The 27,414-nt window shown below is 49.6% G+C and overlaps 1 protein-coding gene across 1 annotated transcript in view; it reads right to left on the bottom strand.

The window, feature by feature from the left end:
• Positions 1-27,414, bottom strand: part of MARCHF10 (membrane associated ring-CH-type finger 10) — a 76,590-nt gene continuing 49,176 nt past the window's right edge. Inside the window, exons 5-9 of the mRNA XM_047080448.1 lie at positions 25,836-27,255; positions 21,740-21,906; positions 18,999-19,108; positions 8,821-8,934; positions 1-147 (exon numbers count right to left, since the gene is read on the bottom strand). Coding sequence (XP_046936404.1) covers positions 1-147; positions 8,821-8,934; positions 18,999-19,108; positions 21,740-21,906; positions 25,836-27,255 — 1,958 coding nt within the window. The remainder of the gene's footprint in view (positions 148-8,820; positions 8,935-18,998; positions 19,109-21,739; positions 21,907-25,835; positions 27,256-27,414) is intronic.

Here is a 27,414-nt window from a genome sequence, read left to right as displayed (position 1 = left end):
TCAGTAAAGAGGAGGAGGAGGAGGAAAGGAGGCATACGGGGATGTAGAAGAAGCGGCTGTGGGGCGATGTCTTCGCAGAGCTCCAGGGCCAGCTCCCTTGCTAGACAACGTGGCCGTTGCTTTCGTTTCCATCCCCCAGCTCGGAATCTGGAAAGTAAGAAGGCATCTCAGGCTGTGGAGCCATAGTGGACAGTGAGCTCTGTCAACCAGGGTGTGGCTGGGCTTCCCCTCCTGCCCCCACCCCAGCACCTGTGCCCGGGCATTCGCGAGCTTGCGCGCGCGCGCGCGCGCGCACACACACACACACACACACACACACACACACACACACACACTCTCTCTCTCTCTCGCTGCAGTGCCGACAACAGCATGGATAAGGGCCCACTGTCCCGGGAATCCTCCAATGCCCCTCGGGGCTTCCAGCCAGGCCAGGGCAGAGGGGACTGTAAGCCCCTCCACAAAAGCACCTTAGTCCACATCCTCGCCTGACCTGGTGTGGCAGATGTTTGCAGGGTGAATCCCCAGAGGAGCCTTGCTGCCTCTCAGGGCAATGCCTCCACATAAACCTCTACTTCCTTGCTGGGTGGGGGAATGGGGAGAGGGTTGAGCTAGGTCTTTAAGAAATCTTTCAGAGATCAAATGGCTGGAGGTAGAGGGTCCTGCGATGGGAAGACAGGGAGCAAAGAGGCAGTAGGGTGGCAGTGGGGGCCCCGGGGAAGAGGGGGAGTATGGGGGAGTTGTCTTTATTCTTGGGGGAACTCTTGTTCTCAGAATACTTTTCCCATTGGCATCAGGAGTGCTCCCTGACTTATCTGGAAACCACTGAAGAAGGGCAGGGAGCAGGATTAATTGACATCCTGGACCCTCTCTGCCTCTGCCCGTGCTACAAGGAAGCTCCAGCCCCACGAGCTGCCCCTGTGCCCTGGCCTATCCTATTCTTTCCCCCAAAGCTAGTTGCCTAGACTTGCGTCTATGGGGGTGAGGTGGTCTGGCCCAGCCTTTGGCCTGAAGACCCTCAAGGCTGCACCTGTCCACACCTGTACAGCTGGCTACAGGAGGCATTGTTCCCCTCCCAGGACTTGGACTTGGCTGTGGTGACAGTCATTTGTGTCAGTCATTTGTGAAGTGCCTGTTGGGGGGGGCTGGGTCAAAGAGCCATATGGCAAGTGGTGGAACTTGGGCACACCCACCCAGGAACTCTCCAAAGCTGCTTTTACCTCAGTGCTGCCGGTGGCATTTGTGTGCTCCAGATCCAGGGGAGGGGGGAACCCAGTGAGAAGCCTGGCATGGGCACCACGGAGCCCCAAAGAGGTTGGCGTCTCCTTGTGCCACCTGATGGGCCCCGATGTTTCGTCTTTTTCCTCCCTTTTTACCTGAACTGAGCTAGGGCAGCTGTGACTCAGCTCTGGCAACCCAACTTAAAAAAGTGCTGCCGACCAGGTGAGCCATGCCAGGCTTCTGGGGAGCAAAGGAGAGTGTGGCCGGAGGAGGACGGGAGGCATGTGCGTCTATCTGCCTCTGGCTGCCCCGGCTTGTCTGGGTCTTGATTGTGGCCCCGGCCGGAAGCTAGGCAAGCGCGGCACCTGACCAGCGTGCCAAGATAGCCCCTCTGTGCAGGGCCCTCCTCCACCCGGGCTGTATCCCCAGTGTCTGGGATGGTGCAGGGAGAGAAGGCCTAGACCCGCGTTTCCAGGGGAGCATTGGCTGCCCCGCGTTGGGGCAGATCCTACAGCTAGTCCCAGCTTCCTGAAGAGGGGAGGGCAAGTGACGATCAGCGGGACCATCTGCCTCTGAGCGACGCAGGGGGGCAGCAGCGCAGCGCCAGGCACTTGCAGGGAGGGCTCCCGCAGGTCTCGGCGGAGACTCTTTTTTTTTTTTTTTTTTTTTTTTTTTAAGCAGAGCCCCAGGGATGCTCTTCCCCTGCTCTCCAGAGAGGGCAGGCTCCCCTGCGGCCCGGGCGAGGAGGCCCCCAGACCCCCGGGGAAAGGCTGCGTCCCCGGGACCGCAGGGCGACAGCGACCCGCGCTGGGCACTAGGGGTCGCCCCCGCCCAGCCCAGCCCAGCCATCGCGCGCGGGCCGCGGGTTTCCCGGGACCGGTTAGAGCCTCCGGGGCGGGGGCGCTGGGAGGGGCGCCTCCGCCGCCCTGCCCGGAGCCGCGGCCTCCCCCCCGCCTCCTCCCCGGCCGGAGCGCGGGCCCAGGCGCCCGAGGTCTGCTCCCGGCCGCGCCCTTTCGGAGCAGGGGCTCTAGCCGAAGGCTGCCGCTGGGACCTGCGAGCGAGGCGCAGAGGCGCTTTCCCCGAGACACAAAGGTCTTTTCTAGATCTCCACGCTCCCTTCCCGGCTGCCGCAGGGGGAGCAGCGGCTCCGGGTGGGCCCAGGCGGCAGGGCCGGGAGGCGGGGCCCCGAGCGGCCCCGGGACCTGGCGAGGGCGCCAGGGGACGCGGGGGGGACACCGTGGCGCGCTCTGGGCTCCTTTTGTGAACGGAGGGAAGCGTCTCCTCCCCGCGTCCCTGAGAACGGTCAGCCCGGGTTCTCAGCGCTGCGTGCCCCGAATAATAAATTGGGTTCTCTGGGGTCGGAATCCGGGCCCCACCCTGTGGGGCTTTGAGCTGGTCGGGGTTCCCCAAAGCATCGCCGCGATCGGCTGCGTCGGGATCCCCGGGGGTCCACCCCACCGTCTGAATCCGAACCCCTGGGAGGGGCCCAGGAACCTGCCCTTTTGGTAAATCGCCCAGGTGATTCCGATGGCGAGGCCAGTGTGGGAATCGTCGTTCTAAACCTTCCACCTGCCTTAGGGCGGGCGATTGTAAAATTTCTCCCCTGAACTTCTGGAGATGGGATTGTCACACCCGCCTCAGTCCACGGTAACGTTCATTTTCCCTGCTGATGGAGGAATCCTTCCTGAGTCTGGCTGTAAACCCTCCTGCTTTAATTAAGCACATTTTCTTCCGTGTGGTGGTTTTTTTTTTTTTTCCTTTTCTTTTTTTTAATGGGATAACGAACCTGTTGGAAGACAGCTGTGCTGCCTCCTTTGTGGGACCTTTCTCCGGGGACCTGCTTTCCTCGTTCAGCCTCTGTATCCGGCTGAGCCGCCTGAATGGACCGCGTGGTGAGAGGATCCAGGACAGCCACTAGCCCGTGAATGAACGTGGTCCCTTCCCGTGATGGCTAAACAGCTCCCTTCCAGGGTTTAGAAGATAACCCAGGAGGCTCCCCAAGTACCGGATGCTGGAAAATCCCAGCAAAGGCGAAGGGAAAAAAGCCTGCAGCCAGCCCTCCCCAGCCCGCCTGACCATACCATCTTCCCTTTGGCTGGCCCTTGTCCTTGATTTCAGGATGAGTTAAAATTCTTATCTGCTGTGCCTCCAGCCTACTCGGACTCGCTTTCCTGACTGCTGCAGCTAGACTTTCCCAGGCTTGGTGGGGTTATTTTTGCCTCTGGGTGGTGGTCATTACTTCCTTCCACAGTATGAGGTTCAACACAGCCATGGGGGAAAAAGAGTAAGTTAGCAAAAACACCCTCAAGATGGCAGGACTGACCCCCAAACCTACTTTCATTTTCTTCCGGTCTGGGTTGTGGGTAATTTCTTGACAACTATGAGAAAGAAGACAATGAAAAATGAATTTTTTTTTTCTCCAAAGCAATTGTGAACAGATGTGTAATTCCCCGGTCTCAGGAATGTCCTAGGACTCCCTTACATCACCTTAAAGGGGCAGAGGTGCCAAGGGCAGTGTTGATATTCACCTGCAGGGCTTAACCTCTCCTAAAGACACCGGCGGCCACGACCCAGGTCACCTTTGCTGGTTCAGGGCTTCTAAATTTGGCCATGTGTGCGCAACTTGCTTCCTTTCAGCAATTGATCTGAGTAGCAGAATCCCATTCTGGATGGCCCGAATCATCTACAAGCCAGTGGGGGCGAAGGCCGTGCTAATTGGCCACTTGCCTCACCACTGGCTTTTAAACAATCGGTTGTATTCTCTGCCCGGCAGGAAGCAGCAGGCCCATCAAGGCTCTGGGCTCCCTCTTTGTTCTGACTTTATGGCATTTTATGCCACAATGAGAAACACTGTGTACTCCGTGGGAGCCCATTGTGCCAGGCTGCAAGGATGTGGCTCCTGTGCGGAAGGGCTGGTGGTCTTCCCCCCAGCAGAAGAGGGGCTTTGTGACAGGCTGGAGGACAAAACGAGGGGTGCCAGACGCTGTTCCTAGGGCAACTGCTGGCCATTGCGGAGGCAGCGTTGGCGCCTGGGTCCCTGTCACCCGCAGACTGGGGGGAGGGCAGGAGAAGGATGGACTCTGTCCTAAGTAGCAGTCCTGGGGACGGGGTAAATTATACGCCAGGACTGAGCTATCCGCAGCTCCCATGCCCTCCTGCTGAGCCGGCCACATCCCGGCCTAGACTCAGAGCCAGGTGACCGCATCTATATTAACCAGGCCTCATTCCTCAAGGAAATGCCTTCTGGGTGAGCGGGGAAGTTTCCCCAAATGAGGGCCAAGCCTGGGCCTCAAATATTTTGGGTAGACTTGGTCCTTTGAGGCAAGAGTTTTGGGTTTTCTACGAACAGTGTGAATGGGAGGACCTGGAGAAAGTCCCTGTGGCCTCACACGTGAATGGGCCAGTGGGGTTTCAGAGCTCCTTCAAGACCCTGCCCGCCTCCCAGGCCAGCCGCTGCGTTCCCTGCCCCTCCTCCCAGTTTCACACAGGTGGAAGTTGCCCTTAATACAGCACACCCGGGGCAGGAAACCAGGGCGGGTGTGGGTGCTCACTCCAGGAGGACGCAGGCACTGTCATGATCCCTGAAAGGCCCAGGGTCCCTTCTGCTCTTTGCCTTTTAACTCATGGACCGAGATTCTTTCTATGGTTTGACGTAGTCCATGGAGGTCGGCACTTTGGGGCACCGGGGAGCTGCCTTGGGCAAGCAGGGAGAGGGATTCAGGGTACAGGTACATTTCATCGAGGAAATGGAGAGCATGATACTGACAAAACCTATGGCTAGGAGAGAGCCCAGGACAGGGGACTTTGTGGGTACTGGCTCTGAATAATGGAGTACCCCACATGGGCACTGAGAGGGAGGGAGGTGAGGAAGGTGAGTCCATTTAGCTTCCCCACAGAGGACAGCCCTGTGTCCCCATCAGCTTAACAGGCAGCTGGTGGGGTCCTGTGTTCTCTGGAGATGCTTCCACTGTGAGCATTTGGAGAAAAGGCCAGTTTCCTGCTGGGCCCTTGCAGAGAGTAACAGTCAGTGTTTCCTTCAGCCTGGACCTCACTCTGTGCCCTTTCCGTCTTCAGTGCTCCCACCTGGGCCCCCTTAACCCATCCCACTGCAGCAGCAGCTGCCCGCCTTCCACATAGCTGCTGCAGTTTTCGCTCAAAAATGCAAATCTCCTGGCCCGCCAGCCTCGGGCTAGAAACCCTCCCAGAACTGCACACAAACCCTCCAGCCCCTGCTCCCTGCCTCCGCCTCCACACTCACTTCCTGCCAGCTCCAGCCGCGCTCCTCTCCTCGACTCTCTCAAACATACAAGTCTTCCTCATTTCTCTGAGCCTCTGCCTTTCCTTCTGCATGGAATGCCCTTTCCCTCACCACCATCCCTTGTCCAGCTGCTAAACTCCCCAAGATTTGGTTGGGACATCACCTCCTGAGCTGATCAGGTGGGGGGGGGGCAAGCATGGAAGCAGCCTTGGCACGAGGCTTCTCAAGCAGTGGGAAGGCCCATGGCAGAGGGTACAACCCAACCGGATTAAAAGCAAGTCTTCTTGGAACGTTAGTTTGTGTCTCTGAAGACCCTGCCTGGACAGTTGGTCCTGGAGAAGGAGTGGTAGGAAGGGGTGAGAAGGGTGGTTCCTCCCGGGACCTAACTGCTCTGGGCGCTTCTGCATCTGGCTCCTTCTTCCATCGTAAAGCACATTTCTTGATACTCTTGGTTACATGCTTATCTCTCTTCAGACTCGGAGCCCCTTTTAGGCAAGGAGTTTGTATTCCCAGAATTTAGTTTAGAACCTGGCACGTAGTAGGCATACAGAAATTCTTTGAATAAATATATACCTTGAACTTGAGAGGGTTCCTTTACCTAGAATACTGTTCATGCTCCACAAATTTGTGCTACTACTTTCTCCAAAACATAACTCAAAACTCACTTCCTAGAGAATAGGCTTTGGTTTATTAGTTCATTGATTTGAGCATCAAAGTTTACTGAGCACCTACTATGCGGCAGGCATTTTCTAGGCACTGGAGGTTTGTGGGGCACAAAGAGAGATAAAAATTCCATGACCGAGCTGCCAGTGACCGCCACCCTCCCCCCACCCCCGCCCCCCAGGAGACCATGTCCTCATTTGCAGTCATTTAGCATTTTGGTAATCACTCAATGCCCCTGGCGTCCACAGTGCCTGGGACATGATCATCAAATATGATTGGTTCACTGTATGCCCAGATCATCAGACAGGTGTAGAAGGCCCGGCTTTGCCTTCAAGTAACACAACCTCATGAGGGAGACAAATGGTTTGTTTATGGGATCACTGGAAACCCCAGAAGTCCCAGCCAGGGAAGATCTTGTTAATTCACAGCCTCTAGAAACTCACTGGATCCACTGGTACTCTTGACCAAGTGCTACTTTCCAGTTATTTCCAGTCTTTATAAATATGTGAGTCTCCTCTTCCAGCTTGGTCAGAATGGGACAACATGGCATCATGTCAGGTGCCCACTTCCCCTGATTCCCATCTCGGCACCCGAAACAAGCCAGGGCATGGATGAAAGAGTGAGTGTTCAAGAGTGGGCAAGGATTCATCACTGGGTGTCTTAATGAGACACCACCAAGGAGTCAGACATGAATGGGTTCTCCAGTTCTGATAGGTAAAGGACAGAAGGGTTTTTTCCCCAACATAGGGCCTTTTTTTTTCTTTTTTTTTTGCTACATGTTACCCTCAGATTCTTAGTATAGTCTACAAGAAGATCCCGAGACTCAAATCCAGGAGAGTGTGAATTTGACAAAAGTCATTTGTTTTCGTCCTTCCATTTGGGTCCCTCTTAACTGGCTATTTGTACTGGTTATTGTGTGGTGGTTTTAGTGCGTGAGATCTATTTCAGGGTTTCCCAAATTAAATGTAAGCCTAAGAGTGTTGCCCTGTCCATTCTGCTTCCTTCTTCCTTCCCAGCAAACTGGGTTCCCAGATTGTTCCTGCTGTCACTCCTTCTCTAGGATAGTTTTACCAGAAAGTTCTGCAGACTCAATGCTTTAAGGCCTTGGTTTTCACCCATGGGGTTGTACTGTACGTTGTCCTCTCGTGTTTGTCCTGCAGTCCTGGAGGCTAGCATTGCTTATATTAGCCTGTTGACGTTTTAGCCATCTGTAACCTATATCAAACACTGGGTGCTTTGAAGTTCAATGTGCAATAAAAAGTTCATTAAAAAAGATGTGGAATCATGAAAATAAGGTTACAGAAATGTTAACAAAGGATCGTTTCCTGCTTCCTGTATTTTTGTTTTAAATGTATTTCTCTGAGGAATTTATGTCACCATTAAAACTACGGAAGAGTTAAAGGAAGGACAGGCCTGGGTCAAAAAGAGGGTGAGATTCCTGAGGAGATATCTTGGCCAAGACCCAGCCTGTTTTCTTAATTGAGAGCTTGAGGTCTAAGGGGAGAATTTATGCCAGAAAAAAAAAGGAGGGACAAATCTAGAATTCTTATGACTGATGGTTTGAACCCAGCATCACTAATAGGGATGGCTCAGAAGCCTGCTGTCATTGCAAGGTCTGGGCTATGTCAGGGACCCTCAGAATCACTGGGTTCCAGCCTCCAGGCAGGTGCCTCTTACCCACTTGAGGAAGAAGAGGAGAGAGACATGAAGAGAGACAGAAAGTGGGGGACAGAGAAGAGAAAGTCAAGAGAAAGATGCATAGGGAAAGGGTGGCAGAGTGTCACCAAAACTGCCTTGTGACACCACTGGTGGCTTGCCCGTTGCCCACACTGCCTTGTTGCCAGTCACGACCTCCTGATAGGAGCAGAGGTCAAGTTTCAGGCCCCGAGGGGCATTGAACGCTTAAAGCAGACCAGTCCCTGGCATGACCTTAAGGTAAGCGAGGTACCCGTGTGTGGCTACGGAGTACGCTTTCCTGGTCTGGCCACAGACAGGCATTTAGCCAAGAGGGAAGTCCCTTGGGGCTCTGCGTTCTGACTGGACAGTGACCAAATGTACATTTTGCTGGACTTTGCTAAGTCCAGGCTCCAATTAGTAGCGGGGCCAGGCTTCTCCCTCCAAACTGCGTGGCCTCATAGAGGGCTCCTGGTTCTCCTATTAAACGAAGGGCGGCCCCAGATGATTATTCCCTGTGAACACATTGTCCCCTCTCTAATGACAAATGGGACACTGTCGGCACCTTTATTTCCTGGCCTCACACATGCAGAGACACTGGAATAACACACTCTGGGAGCCGAGGCAAAAGAAACAGTTCTCCTTGGGGGGAAGGCCCCTGTTTTTTACGGACCCTCCGAGCTTGGGCCGTGGGCACGCCTCACAGCCTTGCTGGCCTCTACTTGGGGGAGCAAATATCTCCAGAGACTCACTTGCTTATATGACCAAGAGTGACCATTTAATTGCTATTTATGTTCAATAGGAAGCAATCATGTGATTATCCCTTACTTTTCAGCCAGAAGGCCCACTGTGCATACACTTAGCAGCCACTACGTCTTAGTCCTAATGATGGCAGTGCCATATCCTACCAAGTGACCGTGAAGGCCTCAACAGATTGCACATGTATTAACCAGCGCTGCAAGGTTTGGGGGACTGCTGCCGACGGCCCGGGTCGGAGCCACACTCACCCTCTCTCTGATGACTCGGTTGTAGTTGCGTCTCATGAGTTCTGCAAACCTCTGCTCATAGAGGTGAAGCAGGAGCGCCAGGTACAAGCCTGAGTTCATCAGCTCATTTTGTGCCTAAATATGGAAAAGAGACTCCTAAGTGCATCTATAAACTATTCACGGTCTACATCACAGGGCAGAGGGTAGTAAGGACACCGGGTGACGAGAAGTGGGACAAGACCCCAAACCCCAAGGCAAGGCCTGCCTTTGGGGATCAGAGAACAGAGCAAGAGAGGGGGGATCCTTTACTGCTCTCTCAGGGCAGAGGCTGGAAATTCTTTACTGCTTAGTGGAGGATGCGCTGAAAAAGCCCCGTGTTCCAGGCTCAACCCCATGCCTTGAACGTTTATTGAGCAGTTACACGTCAAAGCCTCGAGCTGGGTGTTGTGGGGAATATGAGGTCCTGCTGGGAGCCCATCGTCTGGTGTGGGACAGCCTCGTTCAGAGACGGTTCTAGTACCAGCTGCAAGTGTCACATGCTACACTGGAGATGCACGGGAAGAGAGACCAGTTTACTAAGACATGGGGAAGGCCCCTTGGACGGTCCCGAATGGATGGGAGCACCTTGGGTGGGCTCTGAGGGTCGGTGAGGGCCTTTCAGACAGAGGCATGGAATGCCAGCAAAGGCACAGGGGCGGAGAGAGCAGAGCACGTGTTGGGTAACATTCCCTACGCACTGGTGTGGCTGGAGTGTATGGGGAAGGTGTTTGTCTTGGACTGAAAAACTCATTGGGCATGGGCTGGCGAGATGGGAAGGTGGGAGGGTATCAGGCCGAACCAAGAGTTTGGATGTCCTGCTGTGTGTGTATACCTAGCTACCTGAGCGGAGGAGTAAACACAATGAGATGTGCATCTTAGGAAGGAAAAGTTTTCTGTGGGAGAATGTGGAGTACAGATGCCACGGGCATTTTGTTTTTCTAGATCCCTTGTTTGTCCAGAGAAAAGGCCCCAGGTCTTAGTTCTGTGTGTTTCTCTCTGTATAATTGGGCTTAATGATGGTCTCACCTAAAGCCCCCAGCCCTGGCTGGTCCATTAACTCCCAGAGGGCAAGCTGAGCATGTGCCCAGTAGAGTTCCAGATGGGCTGCAAACCTCAGGGCCTTGGCTCACCTCTTCCTCATTCCATCGGTGGGCTTGGTTTGTTCTTCTGTTTTGAGTGCCCCCCGCCCCCCTCCCCCTCCCCCCCCACCCTCCCCCACTCCTTTCACAGGACTTCCTTCGCAATGTCTCCTGCTTGTAGAAGCCTTCCTGACGAACCTCATTTTGCTTTTCCTCAGCGGTGGGTTGTGTTTTATTTTTCTCACGGGTGCTGGGAACATAGGGAGGTACCCAGGGAGGGTCTGGCTGTCTGGCTGAGGACAGCTCCTCTGTCCTCAGTGCCTTTGGTGGTCTATGCCACAAGGCCTGTGGACCCTTCCTGGACCTTCAATAAATTAGGGGCATTAGAAACGACTCCTCCCCCTCCGCTTTGTTTCCCTGCCTGGCCTCCCATCAGATCCCCATGGGTGGGGGATGGGGAAAGGCCAGACCAAGCTCGGGAAGCCCCTGGGAGACTAAAATCCCTAGCAGAGGACATGGCCCTCTGCATCACCCTGGGGAAAGGTCAGAAGTGTGACTGTTTCCCTAGGATAACTGAAGCTCAGACCTGACGCGGCGACCACCTCAGTGCTTTTCCCTTCCTTCCGGGCCTATCTCCCTGTTCCCATTGCATCAAGGGGAGCTCAGGAAGAACAAAACAGCTGCCAGAAGAGGTGCCCAGGTTGAGCAAGGATCAGTGCACTCTTCCTTCTGGATCAGGTCCAACTCTGGATCTTGACCACTGGCCCCAAGGTCACGGCTCAAGGCCCTTCCGCTCTCCTACGGACCTGTCTTTAAAGGCTCTAGTCAGCTGTCCTTAGCAGTTAGCCTCCTATTTTTAGCCTTTGGTCGTGTTTTCTGTGCTCTCCTGACCTTGGCCTAGAGCGGGCAGAGAGGAAGTTGCTTGTTTTCACTTTTTTCCTAATTGCCTCCTCCCACCTGCCTCCTTGTCGGCTGTCTCGCAAGCCACCGCCTCTGGGAAGCCTTCCTAACCCACACCCTTCGGCTCCTCCCTGCACACCGAGCCTTCTCCCTTGCTTGCTTCTATCACTGGCTGGCGGTGGCCTCCCGCGAGCTGCTGCTGGTTTTCTCTCCAGCACCCTCTTCGCCAGTAAGCCTTTGTGCTGAGAGACACTCCGATGCATAATGGCAAATCAATCAGCTAGAAAATGGCTTGGAACGATCAGGTTTGTCAAAGCATTCAGGGAAATCATTTACTTTTTATGACTCAATAAGGCCCGGAGGCATGCAGATGGGGAAAATATCCACTAATGTTTTCTGCAGATAATTTGAAAAGTCACTTCTAGCAGATTGTGTCTTTTCTCTGGCCTGTGGGAGGGAACCTGTCACGTGGCGCCATAAATCTCACTGGCCGGGGCCCCTTGATGTGCGCCCTTTGCAGAGCTGGTGATGCACCACAGAGGGGCTGGGCTGACCAATCAGAGCATGCGTTTGCTAGTGAACTCAGTCATCTCAGGCTCCGAGCCACAAGTGGGAGGGACTTGTTATCACAGAGAGTTCCAGGGCATTTGTTCGGCAAGGGCAAAATGAGCTAGGTTTTGGAGCGTTATTTTTGTAGCTCTCCTGACCCTCCCTCCCCGAACCATTCTGGTGGGGCATTGACACCCATGTGCAGTGTCGGCAGTGGGTGGGTGGGGGGCAGGGAGGCTCGAAAGAGAGGAGGCTCATGAAGCCATGGACAGGAGCCCCGAAGCACTCAGGCTGCCTGCCAGATGTTTTTCTTTCTTTTCTCCCACCTCCCTCCCACCCCTTCATTTTGTTAATATTCATTTGGGCCAAGAGATTGGCTACCTATGGAAATTCTCCATATAATCCACTCAAAGACGCAGACAGCCTGGCTGAATGTCCTATCAAGTCTTCAGATGTGTTCAAGAGATGCTCCTAGGTGTGAGGGTGATTAGGTGGCTGCGTGTGTCCAAGGACATCTGTCCGTGGCCGTGATGGAGCAAAGCCAGGCCTGTGCTTCAGAGCAATGACAGCCAGAGGCCCGCTGAGACCCTCCTGTGCAGCCGGGCAAAGAAGACAGCAGCACATCTCCATCACGCAGTGGGCGTGGGCCCCCAGAGCGGGGCAGCCTGGGGCCATCGAGTGCTAAGACTTTGGGCGGAGTTTTAACTGGGCCTGACCCAAGTGACTCCAGTTATAAAAAGGGGAGAAATAACCTCTATCCTGCCTGTTTCCCCAAGGTGTTTTTGGCAAAATGAGCTAATACAAGTGGACGTGGTATTTTGCAAAATAAAAATATCCTATGAGAGGCAGAGAGGAAAGATAGGACTCAGGGCAAGGACCACATGTGCCTGTTTGATCCTGTGCTCGTGCCTAGCCCTGGATATTTGGTGTGTGCTCAGTAAATATATGTACAGACGAAAGAATGACAAAAATGTATGATTTTGGACCAGACAGTGGCCCATTTAGCCGTGTCTTTTGACCCTAGTCACTCCCAACTTGAATGTGCATCAGAATTACTGAAAGGGCCTTTTAAAACATAGCTGCTGGGGGTCACCTGGGTGGCTCAGTTGGTTAAGCATCTGACTCTTGATTTCAGCTCAGGTCCAGATGTCATCGTTCGTCGGATTGAGCCCAAGCCTAGCATCAGGCTCCGTGCTGATAGAATGGAGCCTGCTTGGGATTCTGTCTCCCTCTTTCTCTGCCCCTCCCCTGCCTCTGCTCATATGCAGTACACATGCTCTCTCACTCTCTCTCTCAAAATAAATAAACTTAAAAAAAAAAAGCAGTTGCTGGGCACCACCTCTCCCCCTCCCCCAGATTCTGATTCAATGGGTCTGGTGGGTAGAGCCAAAGAATGTGTATTTCTTTTCTTTTTTTTTTTAAATGTTTATTTATTTTTGAGACAGAGGGAGATAGAGCATGAGCTGAGGAGGGTAGAGAGAGAGAGAGGAGACTCAGAATCGGAAGCAGGCTCCAGGCTTTGGGCTGTCAGCACCGAGCCCGACCTGGGGCTTGAACTCATGAGCTGTGAGATCATGACCTGAGCCGACGTCAGATGCTCAACCAACTGAGCCACCCAGGTGCCCCAAGAATGTGTATTTCTAACAAGTTCCTAATTGATGCTGATGCTACTGGGGATCACCCGTCTTGGAGAACCACTGCTCTAAGCTATGGATCAACAATGTGGTCTGGGGATGTGCTCTGGTGGGAAGGAAGGAAGGAAGGGAAGGGAAGGGAAGTAGGGAGGGCGGAAGGAAGGGAGAGAAAGAAAGGGAACGAAGGAGAGGAAGGATGGGCAGACAGACACGAACTTCTCCAGTTGGAGACAGTACTCTCCATTTTGCCTCGGTGACCACCTCCCTTTATTATAATGACGCCTGCAGGATTCCGACCGTTTAATATGGGCCTGGCCTCTATGGCGTCTGAGCGTACAATCTGTGATCTAAACTGTGCTTCATCCTGCTTTCTCCTGGCCCGTCTTGGAGTTTGGAATGTTAGTTCGAGCTCTATCTGGGGGGTTCTTCCTTGCACCCCAACACTGAGTGCCCCAGCCAGAGCCAGATCTGAGGCCTACTTCCCAGGTGAGAAATGTCACACAGGACTCCTCCTTCCCGGACAGCACCCACAGAGCGAATGGACGCTTCTTGGGCTTCCTTTTCAGGCATCCTTGAGTAAGGAGGGTGGGAAGGTTGAGCTATGATTGGGCCACCAGGTGCCAGCGGCCCCAAAGTGCTGAGTCCAGGTCCTAGGGCCCCCGCAGTTGTTTCTGCTTCATGGGGCCACTCTGCACACAGCCTGTAGGAGCTCCTAATCCAGCCACTAGAAGCCAAGTAACAAGCCTTGATCTACGGGGCCTACAGGAACCACCCAGTGTCTGAGGGATGGGGCATAATCACATTTCAATGCCCTGTTAAAAAAATTTTTTTTTTCAACGTTTATTTATTTTTGGGACAGAGAGAGACAGAGCATGAACGGGGGAGGGGCAGAGAGAGAGGGAGACACAGAATCGGAAACAGGCTCCAGGCTCTGAGCCATCAGCCCAGAGCCCGACGCGGGGCTCGAACTCACGGACCGCGAGATCGTGACCTGGCTGAAGTCGGACGCTTAACCGACTGCGCCACCCAGGCGCCCCTCAATGCCCTGTTAAAACCCATGGGCAACATTCACTCTACTCCTACTCAGGTGCATTGAAGCAAACCAGGAAAACACTGGTCTAAGCCCCTCCACACCCTCAAAGCCATTGACAATGCTGACTGGACACCCAGTGGGCATGACTGCGATCTGGGATCAGATCTTGTGTCAGGTGTCTTTCTTTGATGTCTCAGATTTTGCCTTCAAGGGCACGTGGATAGAGAGCCCACTGCTCTTTTTCCTTCCTGGTCTTAACTGTCTCTGCCTCAGGGAATCTTTCTCTGGTCCTGAGAACGGGTCAGACCTCTTTGTGGCTGTTCCCAAGCTGCCTGCGCATCCCTCGTTGTGATGCTCCCACACTAGGGTTACCCTCCCTATGCCCTTCCTGTTAGAAGGAAGTGACTGTGCTGGTCTTGGGCACCTTGGTGTCTCCAGCAGAGCATCTGATATACAATAGGCTCTCAATATGTGCTGTTGGGTTTTTTTTGTTTTTTTTTGTTTTAATTTTTGTTTTAACGTTTATTTATTTTTGAGACAGAGAGAGACAGAGCATGAACGGGGGAGGGTCAGAGAGAGAGGGAGACACAGAACCCGAAGCAGGCTCCAGGCTCTGAGCTGTCAGCACAGAGCCCGACGAGGGGCTCGAACTCACGGACCGTGAGATCATGACCTGAGCCGAAGTCAGCTGCTTAACCGACTGAGCCACCCAGGCGCCCCTCAATATGTGTTTTAAAAGTTAAACTTTTATGTTATGTGTATTTTGCCACTCTTCAAAAAAAAAAATTTGATACCTGGGCCCATCCCAGATCAATTAAATCAGAATCTCTGGGGCCCGGCCTAGACATGAATACTTTAATAGGAAAATAAAAAGGCATGCAGCTAAATGTTAATTATAGGGGATTTTTTCATGTTTGTGATTTTTATAATTGAAGAAAAGCAAAACAAAAACAAAAACAAAAACAAAAAAAAACCCAAAGCCACCTAAAGAAAAAATGCATAACATAATAAGTTAATTGTTAATTAGTGAGTTAGCAAGTTAGTTGAGGTCAAGTGAGACCCAGACTGGGCTGAAGTCAGTTCTAGGCTTCTTCTGGTTTTGATCTTTTCCTTGTATATGTCTGTTTTGGGGACCAGCTACCTCACGTCTCAACAAAGGAACTTGTTTGCCAGGAGTGAAGGGCACTGGGCATTGGCTAAGATGGCCAGAGGACCAAGGTTTGGGAGTCGGGAAAGGCCTGGACCTCAGGAGCCCGTGTAGACATAACAACTCCAAGGCCAGGCCAAGGGGCCTCCCCGGCTGGGGACGAGCCGAGAGCATATTATATCCTCCATATCTTTTTGTTCAACAATAGTTACTTCCGCCTTGGTCCACGGAGTTTCTGAACTTGTCTAAGTCATGCTTCCCTACTGTCTCAAGTTTAACTCAGACTGTTGGCAAACAGACTCCATTAAATCCACAAGGGTCCATCAGAGCAGTCAGAACCATTGCGAAAGGGTGAGCCTGCAACTGTTTTCCACCTGCAGGTGAATACTGCGCGTTGGTTCTTGGGACTGTTGTTCGCCCACCAGGGTGGGTCTGTCAGTCTGGTTTCCACCTGTGGTTATAATGAAGGGCATTTTCAAAAGGCTTTGATGGCCTGTCAGGTTCTTGCTGAAACTCATTTAAACTCTTTTCTGCTTCCATGTAGAGTAATCACTGTGCTAGATATTTTCTGCTTTCCCCTCCAGATTCAGTTTCCACCCTGTGCTGTGACCTACACGCCGATCTCAATGGATCGCATTAACTAGACCCCCTTGTTCTCTGGCTTCCCGTTGGGTTTGGCCAATGGGAGGCCCTGGCAGGGGACCAGAGGGCGGGAGGAGAGGGAGGCCGGGTGGTTATTCTTCTTGTTCCCTCTCTGCTGGAGAGTGGTGTGGCAGTGGCTGCTTTCCGTTACTGAAGGTCACAAGCCATTGCCGACTCTCTCTCCTATACCTATGGGTCTCTTGATCCTGGTGGTTGCACCCTCCCCTTGTCACTTGAGGCCTGGGAATGGTCACAATGCCAGTCTCAGGATACTTCATCCTACCTTGTTGGTTTCTTTTCCTGCACATTTCTGCTCTTAGGTCAGCTCTCCTTACTCACCCCTGTTGAGGGTGCCTCGATCTCTTCCACCAAGATTCTGGCTAACACAGTTACTTCCACGGTTCTGGTTAGGACATGCTTGTAGATGCTTCTCTCCACTGGTAGGGTGCAGTGAAGCCAAGGTTACGGGTATGACCCCTGCATGGGCTGGTCGGCTTTTTTCAGTGATGGACTCTAGCCTTGTCCTGGCATGCTTAGCTGCCTCCCTCGAGTCCAGAGAGGTTGGGCATCTCTGGGGCTATTACACGGTGGATCTCATTTCCTGAGCGCCTTCTCTGCACAGGTCCTGGATTAGGGGTTATCCTCAAGTCTTTTCCTACCTCCCATGCTGGGGGGTAGGAACTATCTCCTCCTTCCTACAGATGAGAGAACTGAGATCCAGAGAGCTTGTGTAGTTTCCCCAAGGTCACACAGCAACTTTGGGGAGGAGAATAGGAATTTAGGTTCACACCTTCATCAAAGCTGGTGTGCTCTTCGGTGGGGTAGGCTGCCTCTGGCTACGTGAGTGCAAACGTTTTACTACAACTTGAAAAGTCTGCTGTGAGTGAGTGAATTCTACAAATACCAATGGTAAACCAACAGCACACGGTGGTGGTAGCTGCTTTGCAGAGGGTGAACGATGCAGAAATACTTGGAACCAACAGGGGTCTTTACTAGACAAGGCAATCCCTTGGGCTGCACTGTGTGATGTCTGCAGACCATTCTGGTAGTATTCCACATAACCTGGCCTTGTCTGGACATGTCCTTCTCAGGAAGTCCCACAGGTTCCATTTCCGGAAATAATCCTCCAAGATGACCACGTGGAACCTTCTGCACCCTGGCTGGCATCCTGATCTCAGGTGCTCACGGGCCCTGGTTCCCTTCAATAGTGTGGTTCCAGAATCACTTCTGTTTCTCATCTCAGTGCCTGGGGTTTGTGACCGAGTGATTCAAGACCCTCAGGCCTCAGAAAGGATGGACTCAAAATACATTTATTTCTCAGGAAATTCTTTCTTCCTTTTTTCCAAGTTTTCCAAGAAACTTCTTGGTTGTGCTATTCAAATATTTCCTTCTTATCAATAGTTTGTCCTTCTGTCTCGAAGCCTTAGGGTTTTAAAAAAGGTAACTAAACAATTGCCTAGACTCAGATGCAGCATTTTGACTCAGCTGTGCTTTTTTCCAAAAAACAAACAAACAAACAAACAAACAAACAAACAAACAAAAAGGTCTGGGCACAGGCTAATGATTTAAAAGTCAAAGGGACTCCTCTGAAGAATGACATTTTAGTTACTAACAATGATTTTATAGTTTTAAAGTAATGTGCTTTACAGTTACGGTTATTAATCCTTTTTTTTTCCTAATCATGTTAAATCATAATGGTAATGATGACTATTTTCACTTGATAAATACTTATTGACTGCTTATTACATGCAAGGCACCTTGTAGATAAACATCACCCGATGAAAATACAATGTGAGTCACAGATGCAACCCCGGTATGTAACTTGATTCTTCCCAGTAGCCACATTAAAGAAGTGAAAAGACACTGGTGAAATTAATTTTAATAGTATGTTTTATTTAGCCCCGTATATTCAAAATATTATTTCAACATATAATATAAAATTATTTATGTGATATTTTGCCTTTTTTAATACTGAGTCTTTGAAATTCAGTGTGCATTTGACACAGCACATCTTTCTTTTTAATTTTTTTTTTTTTAATTTTAGAGAGGGGTGGAGCAAGGGAGGGGCAGAGGGAGAGAGAGAAAGAGAGAGAGAGAGAGAGAGACAATCTCAGGGAGGCTAGCGTGAAGCCCTACATAGAGCTCGATCTCATAACCCTGGGATCATGACCTGAGCCGAAATCAAGAGTCAGATCTCAACAGACTGAGCCACCCAGGTGCCCCTCACGTAGCACATCTTGAGTGGCAGTAGCCACTTGTTCATTAGCCACATGTGGCTTGTGGCTGCCATATTGGACAGTGCAGTTCTAAAGAAAAGATCGTTTGCCTGAGAACTGAACAATTAACTATTATTCTGAGCACGGATCACCTTCCCACATAAGGTTACCTAGCTTTTTCTTTCTTTTTTTTTTTTTTTTTAATTTTTAACATTTATTCATTTTTGGAAGGCAGAGAGAGACAGAGCGCAAATGGCGGAGGGGCAGAGAGAGAGGGAGACACAGAAACAGAAGCAGGCTCCAGGCTCCAGGCTCCGAGCTGTCAGCACAGAGCCCGATGCGGGGCTCGAACTCACAGACCGCGAGATCACGACCTTAGCCAAAGTCGGCCGCTTAACCGACTGAGCCACCCAGGTGCCCCACTAGCTTTTTCATAGTATTAGAATTGCAACCCAAATGCCCCAGGAGAATTAATTCACCGGGTGTTAAAAAGCACACACTAGGTGCTTACTACCTGTTAATAAACAGTAAAGCAGTTTCTTATTACCCTAGAGTTACTTGCTATGTAAATTAGGGACCATTTTTTCCAAGACCCTGATTTTTTTTTTCTTGTCGCTATTAAATTTAAATTACTTCAGCAAATCGGGGCATGGAGCTTGCCAGAGTATTCCTGTTTCTGTGTCCAGTCGGCTACTCTGCCTTCCTACTTTTGCCCCTGACAACAGCGGGACCTCAACCCCAGGTGACCAAGACTTTCGAATCCTCCCGATGGCCTGATTTAGTAGCAGACCTTCTTGGAGACGAGAGCCGGGGGGGGGGGGGGCGGGGGGGATATTCCCAGACTCACGCCATGCACAGGCCTAATACTGTCCCTTTATCAGGGAAAGCATGTCTTCCTACCATGCGCCGCCTCTAACTGACTTTGAGCCGTGGAAGCAGATCGGCGTGAGCGTCTCTTACCCGGGATTGCTGGTGTTTGTGATAGAAGTCGGTCACGTTAAAATCATCCAGATCGACCAGCAGGCTTTGCTTACACATTTCGCAGGTCTTCGCGGCACCTAGATCCGCTCCTGAAATTAAAGAATTCTTTGTTACATGTAGCCCTGGGTCTCTCTGTGCTGACATTTTGGGAGTGAACTTGTGTCTGTTATGAATTCTGAGTTTCAGTGACCTTTTTATTTTTATTTTTTTTATTTAAAAAAAATTCTTTTTTTAACGTTTATTTATTTTTGACACAGAGAGAGACAGAGCATGAACGGGGGAGGGTCAGAGAGAGGGAGACACAGAATCTGAAACAGGCTCCAGGCTCTGAGCTGTCAGCACAGAGCCCGACGTGGGGCTCGAACTCACAGACCGCGAGATCATGACCTGAGCCGAAGTCGGCCACTTAACCGACTGAGCCACCCAGGCGCCCCTCAGTGACCTTTTTAAAGCCAGCCATTGTCTGTAGAAAAGGACCTTGAATCTGAGATCTGGAAAATTTCCTTCGTAATCGTTTTCATTATTATGCATGCAAGCTTTGTATACGTGAAATTCTCGTGACTTTTAAATAATAGGCCTTGCTTTCTGTTTAAATATAAACACACTGCTTCATAAAATTGGAGTTGCTACATGGAGGCAGAGAATCTGTAACATAGGTGTTTGCCAAAAGAGTGAAGATTGGCCTATGTTGTTGTTTTTGTTGTTGTTGTTGTTTTTCTGACAGACATAACCCAGGTCCAAGCAAATAAATGAGGACCACATTGATGGCAGAAGCTATTCTCAGTCTGTGGCTTAAAAATCTGCCTTTACTCTCACCCAGGTGACTTCCCTCCTGAGGGGGTGAGGGAGCCGGGGGCCATGTATGGGAACTAGCACAGCAGTATCTCTGGCCAGCCCCTGAGACTGAGCTCAGCCTCATCTGGGAAAAGAAACATGAGAAGCCTTCCTTTGTTGCTGTGGGGTTGTTGGTTTTTTTAATTTTTTTTTTTTTTAACATGCATTCTAGATCAGCATTTTTTCTCCGCTTATCCTGGTCCCCAAAGCAAAAATGGAAGATGCAGAACTGTGCTGTGTTGAGGCAAACACCATGCCCAGCGTCTTTTCCCGGCACGTGGGTGCTGCAGTTTTGCTAATGATGTCCTGGTGTTTATTTTCATGCATTAGAAACTAGAGGCCTGGTTAGTTACCTGCATTTATTTGGGAAAGGTAGGGTTGGTGCCGTTTTATACCCCAGTTCTACTCTGCCTCAATGGGGACGTAAAGAAATAGTAAATGGTAGAGAACGTCAAAAGACAAGGATGAATGGTGATCCCGTGTCTGCATTTTGTTTGCTTGATTTTTTTTTTTTAGGGCCTCTCGGTAGTGCTTTAGGCTACTGAGTGTCCCATGTGCCTCTGATCTTGATGGCGCTCAACACACCCCTACTGATGCTGGCGTTTTACAAGCAGTTAGCAGTGCTTTCATTGCACATTTCATGAGTGATCTTTTCCTGTGCTAGATGTTTAATTGGCCCAAATTTGTAGTAAGATAAAACACTGCATGACAGGGTCATTAGCGGCCAAGATCCCCGTTTCCTCCCCGTCTGAAGGACTGAGTACCAAGCTCGCTACGTGGAGATGTGTTTAAGCAGCTTGGATGATGGGCCCAGGTTTGTTTCCCTTGCTCGGGAAAATGCAGAAGGTGGACAGGGGATCAGGGAGGAGACGGGTAATGTGATCGGCCCACGGTTCCTGCCTCTTTCTCTGGAGGGGACGTGGCCACTCCCTATGGGGACAGGATAAAGCTCTTAGGTCTCCCAGGCTGCCTGAAAGAGTGATAACCAAGGAGGAAAACACGGAAGAGAAGAGAACTAGGATCCAGCTATGGGGTAAAAGGTTTTCAAGGAGTTGTGTCTGAAAGACATAGCAGCTATTTTGTAATGGGTTCTTTGCATTGCCGTTTCCTGTTTTGGGTTTTTTGTTTGTTTTTGTTTGTTAATTTTGTTTTGGTTTGTTTGTTTGTTTTTGGTTGTTGTTATTCAAGTTGCCCTTCTTCCTCAAACCCTGTTATAAAGAAACCCCCTGTTTTCTGCCAAGAAAACCACAGCTGACCTCCCCATGTGGCCGTATTTAGGTTATAACCTCCCCAGGGAGTTGAGAAAGGGCTTCACATTCAGTTACAAGATCTGCAAAAGACAGAGCTGACAAAGCCAGCACGCGGAAATCTCTTTACCTAATACGGTTCTAGAAAATTAGATCAGCGCTCTTTCCCTGCCCCTACTGCCAAAACGCAGCTTTGCTCAGTTTCTTAGGTGACACCCTCCTTCCCCCGCAAATAAAAGGAAGCAGAACTGCTTTTGCCAGGTGTCTATTAGCAGGCATGGCTGCTGTGTGCTTTTGCTGAGGTGCAACCACTGACCTATTTCAGTTTCCTTCCTCCTGGGAGGGAATCTTAGCATCTCTGCTCGGGCTCAAGTGGGGTAGGATTTAATAGCATCGCCAAGATTCTTCTCTCAGACTTGGAAAACAAATTCATTTCCCTCCCATAATTTAAAGGCAGCATTTAGACCCGCTACCATCCATCAGCGCTGTGAGCAAGAGTCCTGGGGTCAGGGGCCATGGTTCTTCTGGCTACTGCTTAGGAGGAGAGGGGACAGTTGTCCAGGCTCGGAGTCCCGCACGGTGGTGTCTCATATTAATTATATGTTGGCTCACGTTTTCCGCTTCTCCTTCCCCACCCACCTGATGTTATTTTCACTTTCAGCCACTTTTTCAGGCACTCCTGATGAACAAACCGCAGGCTTCCCACACAGCCGCAAGGCTCCAGGAGGGGGTTGGTTGGGGAACCCCCGGCTATCTGACAGATGCGACACAAGTCTCCCTCCTCCTCTGAGTCCTCCTCCAGGAGACTAAATGGAAAACAAGCCCTGGTGAGCAGGGGTCTGCACAGTTGCAGTGTCTACAAACTACAAATACCACGTCCCGGGATGTTCAAGGGGGAGGCCCCCCCCAGGACTCCCCAGGCCCACCCCCTGCTCCCTCCCACCCTGCTGAAACTTCTTCCCGGTTAGTGATAGCAGGTGCACAAAGTCTTGTGTCAGGCTCCTCTGCAGCTAGTGGTACGTGTGAGCTGACCAGGAGAACCAGCAGTGCCTCCATAAATCTAGAGGCGTGGGACAGGGCTACAGAGGAAAGTCATGGAAAGGGCTGGGCGCCCCTCCCCCTGTCGTGGCCACTGTGAGGGAGTTGGCGGTGTGGCTTGTTGTTGAGTACGTGGGATTTGCAGGCAGGGGGCCTGGGTTTGAGGCTTGCCTCTGAAACGTGTGGGTTTGGTGACTCTGGACCAGTTCTCGAAGCTTCTCAGGTCTCTGTTTCCTCACATATAAAGCCATGTGGTGCCAATACTACTTATCTAACAGGGTCTTGGGCAGCCTGGATGCCATGATGGCGGTGTCACCGCTCTGCAAAGTGCATCGAGAGTCTGGCAAAGTATTTGCACACAGAGACCCCTCACTAGATGTCGTTTGGGATGATGATGAACCAATGAACCTGGATGTGAATTCACCAATAGCATAACACTTGCCAAGAAATTTTGCCAACATTCCAGAATGTAAGCTGCTGGGATCTGATAAAGATGGAATTAGTGAAAATGTAAGCAGATATGTTTGTGTCTAATCGATGGGGAGTGAAGACTAGCTGGTTGATGTTCATGTTGGGAGGCCCTTAGGAAGCTTAAGGCTTGTTCTTTAGAATCCTCATGGCCTGGGGACTGTCTGGTCAAGGAAAGGAAACTGGCCAGAGACTCAAATCAAAGGAGAGGAAGAAATGGGCATTGCTCTGGAGATAGAAGTGTGTGCTGAGTTTCTGAAGAGACCTTCCTCCCCAGGAAACAGAAGTCATGAAAAGGAACCAAATTATAGTTTTCTATTATGGGCACAAACAGAAGAGGAGATAAATCATATTTTTTAAAGACTCAGTATCTCTAAGATGTCAGTTCTCCCCAGAATAATCTACAGATTCAATGCAGTTTCAGTGAAAATCCCAACAAGCTGATTCTGAAACGTGTATAGCCCAGGACTCTTAAGGAACAAAGTGGGGAGGCCTACCAAAGGGCACCACTGGCTACCAAAACTTATAAAAGCTACAGACATTAAGATGATGTCGTATTGGATTAGGGAAAAACAAAAAGGAACAGGCCAGAATGGAGAGCTCTGAAGCAGACTCGTACATTTATAGTTATAAGACAGAGGTGGCCCTTCAGTTGAGCAAGGAAAGATCTTGGGACAGTTGGGCATTCACAAAGCATACCTCACATCACATATTAAACATTACTTCACATTCAAGACCAAAATCCATTTCACACTAAGTGCTAAGTGTTCAAAGTGAAACTGTACAGATTTTAGAAAAAAATAGGAAGAATATCTTTAAAACAATTTTTTTAATGTTTATTTATTTTTGAGAAAGAGAGAGAGACAGAGCGTGAGTGGTGTGGGGGGGGGGGGCAGAGAGAGAGGAAGACACAGGATCCGAAGCGGGCTCCAGGCTCTGAGCTCCAGAGCCCAATGTGGGGCTCGAACTCATGAACCACAAGATGATGATCTGAGTCAAAGTCACTCAACCTGTTGAGCCACCCAGGTGCCCCAAATAGATAGAACATGTTAATGACCTTCAGTTAGCAAAGGATTTCTTCATCAAGATAACAAGATACAAATCACAATCCATAAAGATGGATATATTTGACTCCATTAAAATTAAAAATTTATTTTCATTAAAAGACATCAAGAGGGGGCCCTGGCTGGCTCAGTCAGAGGAGTATGCGGCTCTTGGTCTCAGGGTTGTGAGTTCAAGCCCCATGTTGGGTGTAGAGATTACATAAATAAATAAATAAATAAATAAATAAATAAATAAATAAATAAAATCAAAGGAATGATAAATACAATGCAAGAATGGTTTCCTGGGGGCAGAAAGGATATTGGGAGGGGGTAGATGAGATAGGGTGGGTGAGGGGCTCAAGGGCTCCAGTAAAGTTCTATTAGCTGGAAGGTAGGCACAGGGATATCTGGGTTTTGCCTTATTTCGAATTCTCTAATTATTTGTATGCATTAAAGTAACTAAGGGAAAATTTTTAAAGAGTATAAGTGGCATTGAGAAATGGGCTTGAAATATTTAAATGAGGCATATTATAAAATATGAGCCAATGCTTACTAAAAATTGCATTTATATGCAAAGATAAAAGATGGGAAGCAAAGTTATTTTATAGTGCTTATCTCTGGATTATAGGATTACAGGTGATTTTTCTTTTAAGTTTATATTTTTCATACTTCCTAGAATGAACATTTTTGAGATAAACAGAAAAGCATAAGGTTTATTACATACAGAAAGAAAAAGGGTGTCTGATAGGCGAAGTACATAACTCATAGCTGTTTAATGCATTGCCATGCCGAGACGTGGATGTATTTTTAAAAGAAATCATTTTTAGCTCCAAGGCATCACTTTGGGATGGTGGAAGACCAGACTCCTGACAAGTAGGTCTGAAGCTGTATTTTTGGACAGGTGTAGATGGGTGAATGTGAGGCCTTTTGGCCCTTAACCATGAGTCGGTCTGCTGGTAGCTCGTATAATGGGGAAAGGAAAATTGGGGTGCCTGGGTGGCTTAGTCGGTTAAGTGTCCAACTTTGGCTCAGGTCACGATCTTGTGGTTTGTGAGTTCGAGCCCCCCGTCGGGCTCTGTGCTGACGGCTCAGAGCCTGGATTCTGTGTCTCCTTCTCTCTCAGCCCCTCCCCTGCTCATGCTCTGTCTCTCTCTGTCTCTCAAAAATACATAAATAAATATTAAAAAAAATAAATAAATATGGAAAGGAAAAGGTACTGCTAATAGGAGAGTGACTTAACTCCTGCAGTTGGATAACAGACCTCAAGGAGTAATAGGTGTGTGTCCTGTGTCCTCTCTTACCCTCTGCATTCTAATTCATTGCCTTAGAATTTCCCCACTTACAATGAATATCAATAGATAACTAACGGCTGAAATGAGCCATACTAACGTACACAAAGGTGGCTTGCGTTCACAGAATGCGTTTCCTGATCAGTAAGCCAACATCAGGGTGTGGTAACACCTACGTAAAGGAAACAGAATCCTGACACGGTGTCTAATGATGGCTTTAAAAAGTATCAAATTTCATATATTGTGGATGTTGTGAAATATCCCCACATCATCTTACAAGACAGGGAAGATCAAAGGAAAGGGCAATCCAGAAAAAAGACCTGTTTCATGCGTGAGAAAGAACACATAAAATGGAAGCTGTGGTTACCCCAGCGTAGCCCTTCGGAGAACCGAGGTAACCATGGTAACGGTTTGGGACAGGCCTTTTGGTTGGAAAGATTCAAATTCTAGAACTGTTGGTTGGATTTGCACAAAGTCCCATGAGGGAGAGCTGGTGAACTTCAAGTGTGGAGTGGCTCACTCTCTGGGGAGATAGCAACCTTTTCGTAAAAGATCCTGGTTCCTAATTGCCCATGAGAAGAGCTAGCCCTATGTAGCAGTCAAAAATCCCTTATGTCTAGCAAACTTGCCTTCCTTAAAGTTATGGTATTTGGGGAAAAAAACATTTGGGGAATACTGGAGAGATTGAGCTGGAACACCAAAATTTTCCTCATAGATACACACATCTTAAGAGCAACAAAATAGATAATATTGTCGATAAAAGCAATCATTAAAATGTCAAGGAAGGGCCTACTTAGGATTTAAAATTCCCATGATGCTCTAATGAAGGCAGTGCTTATTTCTACCTGGAAAAATGGAATAAAAAAGTATATACATATCATTATGAAAATTCCTCACCTTTCTTGCAGTTTCTTGAGTTTCTCAGAGTCTGCCTTTATCTTATTGGCTTCCTTTTCATCTGTGAAAGCAGAGGCTGCCATTCTGTTCCCGTTATCACTTTGATTTGGGAAATTAGAGACCGCGAAGAAAGTAAAAGGCATATTTTCTTGCAGGGACTCAGGCACGTGCAAATGGCCTTGTAAGTTCATTCTTGATGGTGAGGAGCTAGAAGACTCCCCCAAGGACAAGTTGCTTTGAGGATTTAGTAAGAGCTCTTCCGTATATTCTAGAGCCCCCTGGGATGGGTTCGTTAAAGGAATATCTTCTGCTCCCCTGACATCAAATTCATGTGCACTATTTACTGGAAAATAACCGCGGTTCTCAGCACTGGCGAGTGGATTCCTATTTCTAATAGGGGACAATGGTCGGCGAACATTAAACCTTGAATTTCCCTCTGAGTCTGAACTGTGAATAAATGTAGACGACATCGACAAGTCTACTGGAATATCATCTCTCATGGCAGAATGCATTAATGATCCAGGAGTGTTATAAGATAAACTCACTGGTGATCTTGGAGCTGTTGGTCTACCAGAGAGAAAACAGTCAAGAGAATTACTAGAACTGCTTAAGTAGGCATGCCAATCTCTTTCATAATCACGGATACCAGGCCTGTCTTCCGTGGAGGTACAGTCTCTAAATCCATTTTCAGCACTGAGGTCATCATCTAGACTAGCTGTGGATTTGGTGTCCCATGAAGGAAAGGTGCTTTTCTCATGTTCACTGTCACCACTGTCATTCTCGTTAGGAGACCCTCCACCAGGTGGCTTGAGGTCTTGAGACACCCTTGCCCCCACAGGAAGCTGCTCTGTCACTGGTTCCATTGCATTGCTCATTCTTAATGAGCCACGACTGGACTCAGTTCTTCTTACCGAATTTGCTCTGCAATTTTCAGGACTTTCTTCAAAATTTTTACTTTTGGCCTGAGTGGCCCACGTCCCAAGAAATCGACTTCTCTTATGACTGGGAGGAGAACGAGGCCGGTGCATACCAACCAACAAAAGTTCTTCCTCTATGAGGGTCTCCTCCTCAGTGTCATCATTTTCTCCTCCAGGGTTTAATGATAAAATGGAATAAAAATCTTCATCTCTGAACCTAAATGGTGCCCTTCTTGACCCTCCCATGGTGGTGGTTAGGAGTGGGGGCCCCAAGGACTCACTCGACACTTGAGGGCTGTTTGTTCCTAGGAAGGCCTGAGATAGGCCTGAATGTGGCTCATTCTGAGAAAGAACACTTGAGTCTCCTTTTTTGGCTCTCTCAGAGGTATTCTCAGTCATAGTCATTAGCTGTGAAGATGGGACTAAGTGTCTTCTCTCTTGAGTTGGCCTCTTCAGCTTGGTGCCACTGGCCCACACTGGGCCCTCTTGTTGAACTATTGGATCTGCATGGAGAAAAGACAAGTTTATCATTCTTCTATAGGTGCTCATGGATGAAAGAGCTCGAACACTAAGAGTGAGAGTCCCTCAAGGAAACAAGCAAGCCTAGAGAAGGAAATCTGCACCCTTTAAAACGGCTGGAGGTACAGAAGCAGGACAGTAGA

This window comes from Lynx rufus, unplaced genomic scaffold (assembly GCF_022079265.1).
Source record: "Lynx rufus isolate CCGP_SWC_20201006 ecotype Redwood Valley unplaced genomic scaffold, mLynRuf1.p SCAF_18, whole genome shotgun sequence".
Classification (NCBI taxonomy): Eukaryota; Metazoa; Chordata; class Mammalia; order Carnivora; family Felidae; genus Lynx; species Lynx rufus.
This window is presented reverse-complemented; position numbering and strand designations above follow the sequence as displayed.